Source organism: Taeniopygia guttata, chromosome 33, assembly GCF_048771995.1.
Source record: "Taeniopygia guttata chromosome 33, bTaeGut7.mat, whole genome shotgun sequence".
NCBI classification, from domain to species: Eukaryota; Metazoa; Chordata; class Aves; order Passeriformes; family Estrildidae; genus Taeniopygia; species Taeniopygia guttata.
In genome coordinates this window covers 1,526,390-1,543,766 of record NC_133058.1, presented here as the reverse complement: position 1 = coordinate 1,543,766, position 17,377 = coordinate 1,526,390, and the positions used below count along the sequence as shown (strand labels likewise).

The 17,377-nt window shown below is 47.4% G+C and overlaps 2 protein-coding genes across 2 annotated transcripts; both read right to left on the bottom strand.

The window, feature by feature from the left end:
* Nucleotides 1–4,400: 4,400 nt before the first annotated feature.
* On the bottom strand, nucleotides 4,401–7,416 carry LOC121468600 (uncharacterized). Its single transcript, XM_072920706.1, has one exon. It carries the CDS (start codon nucleotides 7,414–7,416, stop codon nucleotides 7,069–7,071), a length of 348 nt encoding a protein of 115 aa, XP_072776807.1. The 3' UTR covers nucleotides 4,401–7,068.
* A 684-nt stretch (nucleotides 7,417–8,100) lies between these two features.
* On the bottom strand, nucleotides 8,101–16,248 carry LOC140681262 (histone-lysine N-methyltransferase 2B-like). The gene is made up of 3 exons (XM_072920773.1): nucleotides 16,064–16,248; nucleotides 11,617–11,746; nucleotides 8,101–8,233 (listed from the first exon to the last, which is right to left on the bottom strand). The coding sequence occupies exons 1-3, from the start codon at nucleotides 16,120–16,122 to the stop codon at nucleotides 8,132–8,134; spliced, it is 291 nt and encodes a 96-aa protein (XP_072776874.1). The 5' UTR covers nucleotides 16,123–16,248; the 3' UTR covers nucleotides 8,101–8,131.
* Nucleotides 16,249–17,377: the final 1,129 nt, after the last annotated feature.

Below are 17,377 nucleotides of genomic sequence, written 5' to 3'. Positions count from 1 at the left end.
TTGGGGGATTTGAGGGGTTTTATTTGGCTGAGAGAGGATTTTGGGGGGATTTTGGGGGGCTTTGATTGGTTGGAGGGGATTTTGAGGGGATTTTGGGGGTGGTGATTGGCTGACAGGGGATTTGAGGGGTTCTGATTGGTTAGAGGGGAATTTTTGGGGGATTTGGGGGGTTTGGATTGGGTGAAATTGGATTTTGGGGGGTTTTGTTTGGGTGAGAGGGAATTTTGGGGGTTTTGATTGGGTGGAATTGGATTTTGGGGGGTTTTGATTGGTTGAAAAGGGATTTTGGGGGATTTGAGGGGTTTTATTTGGCTGGGAGGGGAATTTGGGGGGATTTTGGGTGTTTTTTTGGCTGAGAGGGGATTTTGGGGGGTTTGGATTGGTTGAAATTGGATTTTGGGGGGTTTGATTGGGTGAAATTGGATTTTGGGGGTTACTGATTGGCTGAGAGGGGATTTTGGGGAGAGGGGAGAAAATTTGGGGGGGTTCTGATTGGTTGGAAGGGAATTTTGGGGGGATTTGGGGGGTTCTGATTGGCTGAGAAGGGATTTTGGGGGGATTTTGGGGGGTTTTATTTGGCTGGGAGAGGAATTTGGGGGGTCCTGATTGGCTGAGAGGGGATTTTGGGGGGTGGGGAGAAAATGTGGGGGGGTTCTGATTGGGTAAGAGGGGATTTTGGGGGGATTTGGGGGGTTTGGATTGGGTGAAATTGGATTTTGGGGGGTTTTGATTGGTTGGAGGGGATTTTGGGGGGATTTTGGGGGGTTTGGATTGGGTGAAATTGGATTTTGGGGGGTTTTGATTGGTTGGAGGGGATTTTAGGGGAATTTGGGGGGTTTTGATTGGTTGAGAGGGGATTTTGGGGGGTTCTGATTAAGTGAGAGGGGAATTTTGGGGAGATTTTGGGGTTTTTGACTGGCTGACAGGGGATTTTGGGGGTTACTGGTTGGTTGAAAGGGGATTTTGGGGGGATTTTGGGGGGTTTTGATTGGGTGAAATTGGATTTTGGGGGGTTTTGATTGGTTGGAGGGGATTTTAGGGGAATTTTGGGGGTTTTGGTTGGGTGAAATTGGATTTTGGGGGGTTCTGATTAAGTGAGAGGGGAATTTCGGGGGGATTTGGGGGGGTTGTTTTGGCTGAGAGGGGATTTTGGGGGGTTTTGATTGGTTGAGAGGGGATTTTCGGGGGTTTTGATTGGCTGAGAGGGGATTTTGGGGGAATTTGGGGGGTTTTGATTGGGTGAAATTGGATTTTGGGGGTTACTGATTGGTTGAGAGGGGATTTTGGGGGGATTTTGGGGGGTTCTGATTGGTTGGAGGGGAATTTTGGGGGGGTTTGATTGGCTGAAATTGGATTTTGGGGGTTACTGTTTGGCTGAGAGGGGATTTTGGGGAGAGGAAAGAAAATTTGGGTGGGTTCTGATTGGTTGGAGGGGAATTTTGGGGGGATTTTAGGGGGTTCTGATTGGCTGAGAGGGGATTTTGGGGGGTTTTGATTGGTTGCAGGGGAATTTTTGGGAGATTTTGGGAGGTTCTGATTGGCTGAGAGAGGATTTTGGGGTTTTTTTTTTGGCTGAGAGGGGATTTTGGGGGGTTTTATTTGCCTAGGAGGGGGTTTTGGGGGGATTTTGGGGGGTTTTGATTGGTTGGAAGGGAATTTTGGGGAGATTTTGGGGGGTTTTGAGTGGTTGGAGAGGATTTTTGGGGTATTTGGGGGGTGTTTGATTGGCTGAGAGGGGATTTTGGGGGAATTTGGGGGATCATGATTGACTGAGAGGGAATTTTGGGGGGGTTTTGATTGGTTGAGAGGGGATTTTGGGGGTTACTGATTGGTTGAGAGGGGATTTTGGGGGGATTTTGGGGGGTTCTGACTGGCTGAGAGGGGATTTTGGGGGCTTCTGATTGGTTGGAGGGGAATTTTGGGGGGATTTTAGGGGTTTTTGATTGGCTGAGAGTAGATTTTGGGGGGATTTGGGGGGTTTCTGATTGGTTGGAGGGGATTTTGGGGGGATTTGGGGGGATTTGTTTGGCTGAGAAGGGATTTTGGAGGGATTTGATTGGTTGGAAGAGAATTTTGGGGGGATTTGGGGGGTGGTGATTGTTTGAGAGGGGATTTTGGGGGGTTTTATTTGGCTGAGAGGGAAATTTTGGGGAGAGGGGAGAAAATTTGGGGGGGTTCTGATTGGTCGGGGGGGGGGATTTTGGGGGATTTTAGGGAGAATTTTGGAGGCGATTTTCCCCTCACATTTCCCACTTTTTCCCTCATTTTCCCAATTTTCCCTCATTTTCCCACTTTTCCCCTCACATTTCCCACTTTTTCCTCATTTTTCCCACTTTTTCCCTCACATTTCCCACTTTTTCCTAATTTTTCCATTTCCCTCCTATTTCCTGCCTTTTTTTCCTCATTTTTCCCACTTTTTCCTCACATTTCCCACTTTTTCCTCATTTTTTCCCACTTTTTCCCCCTCACATTTCCCACTTTTCCCCTCAATTTTTCCCACTTTTTCCCTCCCATTTCCCACTTTTTCCTCATTTTTTCCCACTTTTCCCTCATTTTCCCATTTTTTCCCCTCCCATTTCCCACTTTTTCCTCATTTTCCCACTTTTTCCTTATTTTTCCCACTTTTTCCTTATTTTTCCCACTTTTTCCCTCACATTTCCCACTTTTTCCTAATTTTTCCTCATTTTTCCTCACATTTCCCACTTTTTCCTCATTTTTTCCCTCACTTTTCCCATTTTTCCTCATTTTTCCCACTTTTCCCTCACATTTCCCACTTTTTTCCCACTTTTCCCTCATTTTTCCCACTTTTCCTAATTTTTCCCAATTCTTTCCCTCCCATTTCCCACTTTTTTCCTCATTTTTCCCACTTTCCCCCCATTTTCCCCCCTTTTTCCCTCACATTTCCCACTTTTCCCCCATTTTTCCCACTTTTCCCACATTTTTCCTAATTTTTCCTCATTTTTCCCACTTTTTCCTCACATTTCCCACTTTTTCCCTCACATTTCCCACTTTTCCCTCATATTTCCCACTTTTTCCTCACTTTTCCGCACTTTTTTCTCATTTTTCCCACTTTTCCCCTCACATTTCCCACTTTTTCCTCATTTTTCCATTTCCCTCCTATTTCCTGCCTTTTTTCCTCATTTTCCCCACTTTTTCCTCATTTTCCCACTTTTTCCTCATTTTCCCACTTTTTCCCTCCCATTTCCCTCTTTTTCCTCATTTTTCCCATTTTTTCCTCACTTTTCCCCCATTTTTCCCACTTTTCCCTCACATTTCCCACTTTTTCCTCATTTTTCCCACTTTTCCCCCATTTTTCCCATTTTTTTCCTCATTTTCCCACTTTTTCCTCACATTTCCCACTTTTTCCTCATTTTTCCCACTTTTCCCCTCCCATTTCCCACTTTTTCCTCCTTTTTCCCACTTTTTCCTTATTTTTCCCACTTTTTCCCTCATTTTCCCCACTTTTCCCCTCCCATTTCCCACTTTTTCCTCCTTTTTCCCACTTTTTCCTTATTTTTCCCACTTTTTCCTCATTTTTCCCACTTTCCCCCCACTTTTTTCCCTCACATTTCCCATTTTCCTCATTTTTCCCACTTTTTCCCTCACATTTCCCACTTTTTTCCCATTTTTCCCTCACATTTTCCACCTTTTCCTTATTTTTCCCACATTTTTTCCTCAAATTTCCCACATTTTCCTCATTTTTCCCACTTTTCCCTCATTTTTCCTACTTTTTCCTCATTTTTCCCAATTTTCCCCTCACATTTCCCACTTTTTTCCCATTTTTTCCTCATTTCCTCATTTTTCCCCCATTTTTTCCTCATTTTTCCCAATTTTCCCCACTTTTCCCCCATTTCCTCTCCCATTTCTCCCATTTCCCCTTTTCCCCCCATTTCACCCCAAAACACCCAAATTCTCCTTTTCTCCCCCATTTTCTCCCCCCAAAATTCAGGAACCAATCAGATCTCTCCGTTTATTGTGGGCGGAGCTTCGCCGCCGTTAAATTAAAATACAAAACCCGAAAATTCCCAAAAAAACCCGAAAACGCCCCAAAAACGCGGCGGGGGGGGAGGGGCTGAACCATTTTGGGGTGGGGGGGGGGAGGGGATTGGGGGAGGGGCCCATGGGGGGGTTTGGGGGGGGGTCTCCAGGCCGGGGAGACCCTCAAGGTCTCATCTCAGGGGGTTCCTCAGGGTTGGAGGCATCTCAGGAGCTTCAGGAGAGCCCCGAAATTTCGTTCTCCTGATTTTTGGGACCTTCTGGTTGACTGGAGGCATCTCAAGAGCTTCAGGAGAGCCCCGAAATTTCGTTCTCCTGATTTTTGGGTCCTTCTCGTTGGCTGGAGGCATCTCAAGAACTTCTGGTTGACCACCATGATCATTGGTTGATCATGACAACTCTTGGTTGACCACCATGATCCTTGGTTGACCTCCAGAACTTTTGGTTGACCTCCATCACACTTGGTTGACTTTTATGGCTCTTGGTTGACCTCCAGGACTCTTGGTTGACCTCCACCACACTTGGTTGACCACCATGATTCGTGGTTGACCTCCACCACACTTGATTGACCTCCAAGACTCTTGGTCAACCATGACAACTCTTGGTGGACCTCCAGAACTCTTGGTCGACCTCCATCACACTTAGTTGACCTTTATGGCTCTTGGTTGACCTCCAGGACTCTTGGTCAACCATGACAACTCTTGGTGGACCTCCATCACACTTGGTTGACCTTTATGGCTCTTGGTTGACCTCCAGAACTCTTGGTTGACCTCCAGGACTCTTGGTCAACCATGGCAACTCTTGGTCAACCTCCAGAGCTCTTGGTTGACCTTTATGGCTCTTGGTCAACCATGACAACTGTTGGTTGACCACCAGAACTCTTGGTTGACCTCCACAACACTTGATTGACCTCCAAGACTCTTGGTCAACCATGACAAATCTTGGTTGACCTCCATCACACTTGGTTGACCCCTATGGCTCTTGGTGGATCTCCATCACACTTGGTTGACCTCCACAACTCTTGGTTGACCTTCATCACACTTGGTTGACCACCATGATTCGTGGTTGACCACCATGATTCTTGGTTGACCTCCACAACTCTTGGTTGACCTCCATGACTCTTAGTTGACCTCCATCACACTTGGTTGACCTTCAGAATTCTTGGTTGACCTCCAGAACTCTTGGTTGACCTCCAAAACTCTTGGTTGACCTCCATCACACTTGGTTGACCTCCAAGACTCTTGGTCAACCATGAAAACTCTTGGTAGACCTCCACAACACTTGGTTGACCTTCATCACACTTGACTGACCTTTATGGCTCTTGGTTGACCTCCAGGACTCTTGGTCAACCATGACAACTCTTGGTGGACCTCCAGAACTCTTGGTCGCCCCTATGTCTCTTGGTGAACCTCCAGAACTCCTGGTTGACCTCCACAACTCATGGTTGACCTCCAAAACTCTTGGTTGACCTCCATCACACTTGGTTGACCACCATGATTCTTGGTCGAACTCCATCACTCTTGGTGGACCTCCAGAACTCTTGGTTGACCACCACAACTCTTGGTTGACCTCCAGAACTCCTGGTTGACCTCCAGAACTCTTGGTCGCCTCTATGGCTCTTGGTGGACCTCCAGAACTCTTGGTTGACCTCCAAAACTTTGGTCGACCTCCACAACTCTTGGTCAACCATGAAAACTCTTGGTTGACCTCCAGAACTCTTGGTTGACCTCCAGAACTCTTGGTCAACCATGACAACTCTTGGTTGACCACCATCACACTTGGTTGACCTCCAGAACTCTTGGTTGACCTCCACGACTCTTGGTCAACCATGAAAACTCTTGGTTGACCTCCAGGACTTTTGATTGACCTCCATCACACTTGGTTGACCACCATGATTCGTGGTTGACCACCATGATTCTTGGTTGACCTCCAGAACTCTTGGTCGACCTTCACAACACCCGGTTGACCTCCAAGAGTCTTGGTTGACCACCATGATCCTTGGTTGACCTCCAGAACTCTTGGTCAACCATGACAACTCTTGGTTGACCTCCACAACTCTTGATTGACCTCCATCACACTTGGTTGACTTCCAAGACTCTTGGTTGACCTCCATCACACTTAGTTGACCTTTATGGCTCTTGGTTGACCTCCACAACTCTTGATTGACCACCAGAACTCTTGGTTGACCTCCAAAACTCTTGTTTGACCACCATGATTCTTGGTTGACCTCCAGAACTCTTGGTAGACCTCCATCACACTTGGTTGACCTCCACAACTCTTGGTTGACCTCCATCACACTTGGTTGACCACCATGATCCTTGATCGACCTTCAGAACTCTTGGTTGACCTCCAAGACTCTTGGTCAACCATGACAAGTCTTGGTTGACCTCCAGAACTCTTGGTTGACCACCATGATTCTTGGTTGACCTCCATCACACTTAGTTGACCTTTATGGCTCTTGGTTGACCTCCAAGACTCTTTGTCAACCATGACAACTCTTGGTTGACCTCCATCACACTTGGTTGACCACCATGATCAATGGTTGACCTTTATGGCTCTTGGTTGACCTCCAAAACTCTTGGTTGACCTCCAAGACTCTTGGTCAACCATGAAAACTCTTGGTTGACCTCCATCACACTTGGTTGACCTCCACAACTCTTGGTTGACCTCCAAGACTCTTGGTCAACCATGAAAACTCTTGGTTGACCTCCACAACTCATGGTTGACCTCCACAACTCATGGTTGACCTCCACAACTCATGGTTGACCTCCACAACACTTGGTCAACCACGACAACTCTTGGTTGACCTCCAAGACAATTGGTTGACCATGAAAACTCTTGGTAGACCTCCATCACACTTGGTTGACCCCTATGGCTCTTGGTTGACCTCCATCACACTTAGTTGACCTCCACAACTCATGGTTGACCTCCACAACTCTTGGTAGACCTCCACAACTCTTGACTGACCCCAAAACCTCTTAATTACCCAACCCCACCACCACAACCCCCCCTAAAACCACCACCACACACCCACAACCATCTCCAGAACATCTCCAGAACTTCCACCACCTCTCAGTTGAGGAACCTCCTGCACCTCCTTGCGCCGCAGTTGCACGGCAGCTTGGCGGCCGGTTCCTCGATGGGGAACTTGTAGTCGTAGGTGAGCTCCTCGCCGCGCAGGATGCGGCGCAGCGCGAAGATGACGATGCGCTTGTGGCCCTCCACGTGGATGACGCGCGAGTAGCAGTTGGGCTCGCAGGAGTGGTTGATGAAGCGCGCGGCGCTGCCGTGCATGGTGGCGTCCACCACCTCCGCCTCGTCGATGCGGAACATGTAGCAGCCGATGCCCTGCGGGGTGGTGGGGTCAAGGGTTGGTGACGTCATCAAGGGTTGGGTGTGGTCAATGGTTGGTGACGTCATCAAGGGTTGGACGTGGTCAATGGTTTGGTGTGGTCAATGGTTGGGTTTGGCCAATGGGTGTGGTCAAGGGTTGGGTGTGGTCAATGGTTGGTGACATCATCAAGGGTTGGGTGTGGTCAATGGTTGGTGACGTCATGAAGTGTTGGTGGCATCATTAAGGGTTGGGTATGGTCAAGAGGTCATGGCCAATGGATGGGTGTGGTCAATGGTTGGACATGGTCAATGGTTGGGTGTGGTCAATGGTTGAGCAAAGTCAAGGGTTGGGTGTGGTCAATGGTTGGTGATGTCATTGAGGGGTAGGTGACATCATCAAGGGTTGGGTGTGGTCAATGGTTGGACATGGTCAATGGATGGGTGTGGTCAATGGGTGTCATCAATGGTTGGGTGTGGTCAAGGGTTGGGTGTGGTCAATGGGTGTGACATCATCAAGGGTTGGACATGGTCAATGGTTGGATGTGGTCAATGGATGGGTGTGGTCAATGGTTGGGTGTGGTCAATGGTTGGTGACGTCATTGAGGGTTGGTGACATCATGAAGGGTTGGGTGTGGTCAATGGGTGTGGTCAATGGTTGGTGACACCATGTAGAGTTGGTGACATCATCAAGAGTTGGGTGTGGTCAATAGGTCATGGCCAATGGTTGGGTGTCGTCAATGGATGGGTGTGGTCAATGGATGGGTGTGGTCAATGGTTGGGTGTGGTCAATGGATGGGTGTGGTCAATGGGGGCAGGAGTGGTTGATGAAGCGCGCGGCGCTGCCGTGCATGGTGGCGTCCACCACCTCCGCCTCGTCGATGCGGAACATGTAGCAGCCGATGCCCTGCGGGGTGGTCAATGGGTTGGTGACGTCATCAAGGGTTGGTGATGTCATCAAGGGTTGGTGACATCATCAAGGGTTGGGTGTGGTCAAGGGTTGGTTGACCTCCAAGACTCTTGGTCAACCTTGGTTGACGTCATCAAGGTTTGGATGTGGTCAATGGTTGGGTGTGGTCAATGGTTGGGTGTGGTCAATGGTTGGCGATGTCATTGAGGGTAGATGACATCATCAAAGGTTGGTGACGTCATCAAGAGTTGGGTGTGGTCAATGGTTGGACATGGTCAATGGTTGGGAGTGCTCAATGGTTGGTGATGTCATCGAGGGTTGGTGACATCTTCAAGGGTTAGACATGGTCAGTGGTTGGGTGTGGTCAATGGTTGGTGACATCATGAAGAGTTGGTGACATCATCAAAGGTTGGGTGTGGTCAATGGTTGGGTGTGGTCAAGGGTTGGGTTTGGTCAATGGTTCGGTGTGGTCAATGGTTGGTGACGTCATCAAGGGTTGGGTGTGGTCAATGGTTGGGCATGGTCAAGAGGTCATAGACAATGGATGGGTGTGGTCAATGGTTTAGTGTGGTCAATGGGTGTGGTCAATGGATGGGTGTGGTCAATAGGTGGGTGTGGTCAAGGGTTGGGTGTGGTCAATGGTTGGACGTGGTCAATAGTTGGATGTGGTCAATGGATGGGTGTGGTCAATGGATGGGTGTGGTCAATGGGTGGGTGTGGTCAATGGGTGGGTGTGGTCAATGGGTGGGTGTGGTCAATGGATGGGTGTGGTCAATGGATGGGTGTGGTCAATGGGTGTGGTCAATGGATGGGTGTGGTCAATGGATGGGTGTGACATCATCAATGGTTGGGTGTGGTCAATGGTTGGGTGTGGTCAATGGGTGTGGTCAATGGGTGTGACATCATCAAGGGTTGGGTGTGATCAATGGATGTCATCAATGGTTGGGTTTGGTCAATGGTTGGGTGTGGTCAATGGATGGGTGTGGTCAATGGATGGGTGTGGTCAATGGGTGTGGTCAATCGTTGGTGATGTCAGGAAGGGTTGGTGACATCATCAAGGGTTGGGTGTGGTCAATAGGTGTGGTCAATGGGTGTCATCAATCATTGGGTGTGGTCAATGTTTGGTGACGTCATCTAGGATTGGACGTGGTCAATGGTTGGGTGTGGTCAATGGTTGGGTGTGGTCAATGGATGGTGACATCATCTAGGGTTGGACATGGTCAATGGGTGTGGTCAATGGTTGGTGACATCAATAATGGTTGGGTGTGGTCAATAGTTGGGCGTGGTCAATGGGTGTGGTCATTGGTTGGGTTTGGTCAATGGTTGGACATGGTCAATGGTTGGGTGTGGTCAATGGTTGGTGATGTCATGAAGGGTTGGTGACATCATGAAGGGTTGGGTGTGGTCAATGGTTTGGTTTGGTCAAGACTTGGGTGTGGTCAATGGTTGGGTGTGGTCAAGAGGTCATAGACAATGGTTGGGTGTGGTCAATGGCTGTGGTCAATGGGTGGGTGTGGTCAATGGATGGGTGTGGTCAATGGGTGGGTGTGGTCAATGGTTGGGTGTGGTCAATGGTTGGGTGTGGTCAATGGGTGGGTGTGGTCAATGGGTGGGTGTGGTCAATGGACGGGTGTGGTCAATGGATGGGTGTGGTCAATGGATGGGTGTGGTCAATGGATGGGTGTGGTCAATGGATGGGTGTGGTCAATGGTTGGGTGTGGTCAATGGATGGGTGTGGTCAATGGTTGGGTGTGGTCAATGGGTGGGTGTGGTCAATGGTTGGGTGTGGTCAATTGATGAGGTTTTTGGGGTTTCTTTGCTATTTTTTGGGTTTTTTTGTGGCGTTCTCCTCATTTTTTGGGGTTTCTTTGCCATTTCTGATTTTTTGGGCCATTTTTTGGGGCTTCTTTGCCACTTTTTGGTGGTTTTTTTGAGGCATTCCCCTCATTTTTTGGGGTTTCTTTGCCCTTTTTTGGTTTATTTGAGGAATTCTCATGTTTTGGGTTTTTTTTGCCATTTTTTGGGGTTTCTTTGCCATTTTTTGGGTTTTTTTGAGGAGTTCTCATTTTTTGGGGTTTCTTTGCCGTTTTTGGGGTTTCTTTGCCACTTTTTTGGGTTTTTTTGGCCATTTTTTGGGGCTTCTTTGCCATTTTTTGGGGTTTTTTGAGGTGTTCTCCTCTCATTTTTTGGGGTTTCTTTGCTGTTTTTTGGGCTTTTTTTGAGGCGTTCTCCTCATTTTTTGGGGTTTCTCTGCCATTTTTTGGGGTTTCTTTGCCATTTTTTAGGGTTTCTTTACCGTATTTTGGGGTTTTTTGAGGAGTTTTCCTCATTTTTTTGGGGATTCTTTGCCATTTTTTGGCGTTTCTTTGCCTTTTTTAAGGTTTCTTTGCCATTTTTGGGGTTTTTTTGAGGCATTCTCATTTTTTGGGATTTCTTTGCCATTTTTGGGGTTTCTTTGCCATTTTTTGGGGTTTCTTTGCAATTTTTGTGGTTTCTTTGCCATTTTAGGGTTTCTTTGCTGTTTTTAGGTTTTCTTTGTAATTTTTTGGGGTTTCTTTGCCATTTTTTTAGGGTTTTTTTGAGGTGTTCTAATTTTTTGGGGTTTCTTTGCAGTTTTTTGGGGGTTTCTTTGACATTTTTTGGGGTTTCTTTGCCATTTTGGGGTTTCTTTGCTTTTTTTTGGGTTTTTTTTGAGGCATTCTCCTCATTTTTTGGGGTTTCTTTGCCCTTTTTTGGTTTATTTGAGGAATTCTCATGTTTTGGGGTTTTTTTGCCATTTTTTGGGGTTTCTTTGCCATTTTTTGGGGTTTTTTGAGGAGTTCCCATTTTTTGGGGTTTCTTTCCCATTTTTTGGGTTTTTTTGAGGCGTTCTCATTTTTTGGGATTTATGTGCCATTTTTGGGGATTCTTTGCCTTTTTTTGGGGTTTCTTTGCCTTTTTTGGGGTTTCTTTGCCATTTTTGGGGTTTCTTTGCCATTTTTTGGGGTTTCTTTGCCGTTTTTTGGGGTTTTTTGAGGAGTTTTCCTAATTTTTTTGGGGATTCTTTGTCTTTTTTGGGGTTTCTTTGCCATTTTTGGGGGTTTCTTTGCAATTTCTGGGGGTTTTTTGGCCATTTTTTGGGGCTTCTTTGGCTTTTTTTTTAATACGTTCTCCTAATTTTTTGTTGTTTCTTTGCCATTTTTTGAGCTTTCTTTGCCATTTTTTAGGGTTTCTTTACCGTATTTTGGCTTTTTTTGAGGAGTTTTCCTCATTTTTTGGCCTTTCTTTGCCATTTTTTGGGGTTTCTTTGCCGTTTTTTGGGGTTTCTTTGCCATTTTTTGTGGTTTCTTTGCCATTTTTTTGGGTTTTCCCCCCCAAAATAAAAATTTGGGTTTTCCCACCTTGCTGTCGTAGAACTTCTCCCTCTTGTCGGTGAGCACGGAGCGCACGACGATTCCGGAATATTCGATCACCATCTCCCCGGCCTCGATGTTCCTCTTGCAGAACAGGCCCCGCCCGTGGATGGCCGAGCTGGATTTGGGGGGGCAAAGGTCACCCCCAAATTTTGGGAACCCCAAAATCCCAAAAATTCCCCCCAAAATCCGCTCAGGAATGCAAAAACAATAAAAAACCCAAAAAAAATCCACCCAAAAACCACAAAATCCCCAAAATTTTTCCCTGTTTTGGATGGTCGAGATGGATTTGGGGGGGCAAAGGTCACCCCAAAATTTGGGAACCCCAAAATCCCAAAAATTCCCCCCAAAAATCCACCCAGGAATACAAAAACAATAAAAAACCCCAAAAAAATCCACCCAGGAAACCCAAAATCCCCAAAATTTTTCGCTGCCCACGGATGGTCAAACTGGATTTGGGGGTCACAGGGTCACCCCAAAATTTGGGGAACCCCAAAATCCCAAAAATTCCCCCCAAAATCCGCTCAGGAACGCAAAAACAATAAAAAAAACCCAAAAAAATCCACCCAGGAAAACCAAAATCCCCAAAATTTTTCCCTGTTTTGGATGGCCGAGATGGATTTGGGGGTCACAGGGTCACCCCCAAATTTGGGGAACCCCAAAATCCCAAAAATTCCCCCCAAAATCCACTCAGGAATGCAAAAAACCAAAAAAAACCCAAAAAAATCCACCCAAGAAACCCAAAATCCCCAAAATTTTTCGCTGTCTGTGGATGGTCGAGATGGATTTGGGGGACAGGGTCACCCCCAAATTTGGGGAACCCCAAAATCCCAAAAATTCCCCCCAAAATCCACCCAGGAATACAAAAAAACCCAAAAACCCACAAAAAATCCACCCAGGAAACCCAAAATCCCCAAAATTTTTCCCTGTTTTGGATGGCCGACCTGGATTTGGGGGTCACAGGGTCACCCCCAAATTTGGGGAACCCCAAAATCCCAAAAATTCCCCCCAAAATCCACTGATGAATACAAAAAAACAAAAAAAACCCACAAAAAATCCACCCAAAAAACCCAAAATCCCCAAATTTTTCCCTGTTTTGGATGGTCGAGATGGATTTGGGGGACACAGGGTCACCCCCAAATTTGGGGAACCCCAAAATCCCAAAAATTCCCCCCAAAATCCACTCAGGAACGCAAAAAAAATAAAAAAACACCCAAAAAAATCCAACCAGGAACCCCAAAATCCCAAAAATTCCCCCCAAAATCCACTCAGGAATGGAAAAAAACCCAAAAAAACCACAAAAAATCCACTCAAAAAACCCAAAATCCCCAAAATTTTTCCCTGTTTTGGATGGTCGAACTGGATTTGGGGGACACGGGGTCACCCCAAAATTTGGGGACCCCAAAATCCCAAAAATTCCCCCAAAAAATCCACCCAGGAACGCAAAAACAATAAAAAACCCAAAAAAAATCCACCCAGGAAACCCAAAATCCCCAAAATTTTTCCCTGTTTTGGATGGCCGAGATGAATTTTGGGGGGACACAGGGTCACCCCCAAATTTGGGGAACCCCAAAATCCCAAAAATTCCCACCAAAAATTCACCCAGGAATGCAAAAAAAATAAAAAACCACAAAAAATCCACCCAGGAATGCAAAAACAATAAAAAAACCACAAAAAATCCACCCAGGAAACCCAAAATCCCCAAAATTTTTCCCTGTTTTGGATGGTCGAGATGGATTTGGGGGGGAAAAGGTCACCCCAAATTTGGGAACCCCAAAATCCCCAAAATTCCCCCCAAAATCCACTCAGGAACGCAAAAACAATAAAAAACCCCGAAAAAATCCACCCAAAAAACCCAAAATCCCCAAAATTTTTCCCTGTTTTGGATGGTCGAGATGGATTTGGGGGGGAAAAGGTCACCCCAAAATTTGGGGAACCCCAAAATCCCAAAAATTCCCCCCAAAAATCCACTCAGGAACACAAAAAAAAAACCAAAAAAAAAATCCACCCAAAAACCACAAAATCCCCAAAATTTTTCCCTGCCCACAGATGGTCGAGATGGATTTGGGGGGGAAAGGTCACCCCCAAATTTGGGGAACCCCAAAATCCCAAAAATTCCCCCCAAAATCCACTCAGGAATGCAAAAACAATAAAAAACCCCAAAAAAATCCACCCAGGAAACCCAAAATCCCCAAAATTTTTCCCTGTTTTGGATGGTTGAGATGGATTTGGGGGGGACAAGGTCACCCCAAAATTTGGGAAACCCCAAAATCCCAAAAATTCCCCCCAAAATCCACTCAGGAACACACAAAAAAAAAAAACCCCACAAAAAAATCCACCCAGGAAACCCAAAATCCACAAAATTTTTCCCTGTTTTGGATGGTCAAACTGGATTTGGGGGGCACAAGGTCACCCCCAAATTTGGGGAACCCCAAAATCCCAAAATTTCCCCCAAAAAATCCACCCAGGAATGCAAAAAAAATAAAAAACCCTAAAAAAATCCACCCAGGAAACCCAAAATCCCCAAAATTTTTCCCTGTTTTGGATGGTTGAACTGGATTTGGGGGACACAGGGTCACCCCAAAATTTGGGGAACCCCAAAATCCCAAAAATTCCCCCCAAAATTCACTCAGGAACGCAAAAAAAATAAAAAAAACCCAAAAAATCCAACCAGAAAACCCAAAATCCCCAAAATTTTTCGCTGCCTGTGGATGGTTGAGCTGGATTTGGGGGTCACAGGGTCACCCCAAAATTTGGGGAACCCCAAAATCCCAAAAATTCCCCCCAAAATCCACTCAGGAACGCAAAAAAAATATAAAAAAGCACAAAAATCCAACCAGAAAACCCAAAATCCCCAAAATTTTTCCCTGTTTTGGATGGTCGAGATGGATTTGGGGGGCAAAGGTCACCCCAAAATTTTGGGAATCCCAAAATCCCAAAAATTCCCCCCAAAAATCCACCCAGGAACGCAAAAACAATAAAAAACCCCAAAAAAATCCACCCAGGAAACCCAAAATCCCCAAAATTTTTCCCTGTTTTGGATGGTCGAGCTGGATTTGGGGGACACGGGGTCACCCCAAATTTGGGGAACCCCAAAATCCCAAAAATTCCCCCCAAAATCCACCCAGGAATACAAAAAACCCAAAAAAACCACAAAAAATCCACCCAAGAAACCCAAAATCCCCAAAATTTTTCCCTGCCCGTGGATGGTCGAGCTGGATTTGGGGGGCACAGGGTCACCCCAAAATTTGGGGAACCCCAAAATCCCAAAAATTCCCCCCAAAATCCACTCAGGAATACAAAAAAACCAAAAAAACCCACAAAAAATCCACCCAGGAAACCCCAAATCCCCAAATTCCCCCCAAATTGACCAAAGTACCCCCAAATACCCCCAAAATCCCCCAAAATTCCACCAAATCCCCTCAAATCCCCGCAAATTCCCAAAAATCCCCAAAATCCCCCCACAATAAACCAAAAATCCTCCCCAAAATCCCCCAAATCCCCCAAAATCCCCCCAAATCCCCCCAAATCCCCCCAAATCCCCCAAATTACCCGAATTCTCCCCAAATCCCCCACAATCTGCCCAAAAAATCCCCCCAAAATCCTCAAAATTCCCTAAAATTCCCAAAAATCCCCCCCAAATTTCCCCACAATCCACCCAAAATCCCCCCAAAAATCCCCAAAATTCCCCCAAATCTCCCCAAATGGACCCCAAATTCCCCAAAATCCTCCCAAAATCCCCCCTCAAAATCCAGCCCAGGTGTGCCCAGGTGCCCCCAGGTGTGTTTGTATCCCCCCCAGGTGCCCCCAGGTGCCCCCAGGTGTGTGCCCAGGTGTGCCCAGCTGTGCCCAGGTGTGATTTTTACCCCCCCAGGTGTGTGCCCAGCTGTGCCCAGGTGTGCCCAGGTGTGTTTGTATTCCCCTCAGGTGTGCCCAGGTGTGCCCCAGCTGTACCCCAGGTGTGCCAGGTGCCCCCAGGTGCCCCCAGGTGTGCCCAGGTGTGCCCAGGTGTGAATTTTCCCCCCCAGGTGCCCCCAGGTGTGTGTCAGGTGTGCCCAGGTGTGCCCAGGTGCCCCCAGGTGTGCCCAGGTGTGCCCAGGTGTATCACAGGTATATCCCAGCTGTCCCCAGGTGTGAATTTTACCCCCCCAGGTGCCCCCAGGTGTGCCCAGGTGTGCCCCAGGTGTGCCCAGGTGCCCCCAGGTGTGCCCAGGTGTGTGCCCAGGTGCCCCCAGGTGTGTTCCAGCTGTGCCCAGGTGCCCCCAGGTGTGCCCAGGTGTGCCCCAGGTGTGCCCAGGTGCCCCCAGGTGTGCCCAGGTGTGTGCCCAGGTGCCCCCAGGTGTGTTCCAGCTGTGCCCAGGTGCCCCCAGGTGTGCCCAGGTGTGCCCAGGTGTGCCCAGGTGCCCCCAGGTGTGCCCAGCTGTGCCAATCTCACCGATAGACTCCGACCGCCTCCTTGGCCGTTCTCTTGAGGTGCCGGAAGCGCATGGCCATGGGCAGCTCCAGGCTGGTGGCGCGGCTGGGGGGGCGTCAGGGGCACCCCAAAATCCGGGGGGACCCCCAAAACCCCCCCAAAAAAATCCCAAATCCCAAAAACCCCAAAATCCCAAAAAAATCCCAAAAAAATGCCCCAAAATCCCAAAATTCTGCCCCAAAATCCCAAAAATCCACCTCAAAAATCCCAAACGAACCCCAAAATCCCAAATCCTTGGGGGGGTGTCAGGGGCACCCCAAAATCCGGGGGGACCCCCAAAACCCCCCCCCAAAAAAATCCCAAATCCCAAAAACCCCAAAATCCCAAAAAAAATCCCAAAAAAATGCCCCAAAATCCCAAAAATCTGCCCCAAAATCCCGAAAATCCACCTCAAAAATCCCAAATAAACCCCAAAATCCCAAATCTTTGGGAGGGTGTCAGGGGCACCCCAAAATCCGGGGGGACCCCCAAAACCCCCCCCCAAAAATCCCAAATCCCAAAAACCCCAAAATCCCAAAAAAACCCCAAAAATCCTCCAAAAATCCACTCCAAAATCCCAAAAATCTGCCCCAAAATCGCCTCAAAAATCCCAAACGAACCCCAAAATCCCAAACCTTGGGGGGGTGTCAGGGGCACCCCAAAATCCGGGGGGACCCCCAAACCTCCCCCCAAAAAAAATCCCAAATCCCAAAAACCCCAAAATCCCAAAAAAAATCCCAAAAATCTGCCCCAAAATCCCGAAAATCCGCCCAAAAAACCCCAAAAAATCCTCCCAAAATCCACCTCAAAATCCCCAAATCCCCCCCAAAATCCCCCAAAAACTCCCGCCCAAACCCCAAATTTCCCCCATAATCCCCAAAATCCCCCAAATTCCCCGAAAATCCCCCCAAAAATCGGAAAAATCCCCCAAAAAATCCCCAAATCACCCCAAAAAAATCCCAAAAAATTTGTCCCAAAAAACCCCAAAATCGCCCCTAAAACCCCAAAAATCCACCTCAAAAATTCCCAAATCCCCCCAAAAAATCCCAAAAATTCACTCCAAATCCCCAAAATTCCCTCCAAAACCCCCAAATCCCCAAAAAATCCCAAAAATCCCAAAAATTTACCTCCAAAATCCCCCCAAAAATTTGCCCAAAATTCCCCCCTGAAATACCCAAAAACCCCCAAAAAATCCCAGAGAACCCCAAATCCCCCCAAAATTTTCCCTCCCCCATAATCCGAAAGCCCCAAAAATCCCGAAAACCGCCCCAAAATCCCTCGGGGTGACCCCAAAAA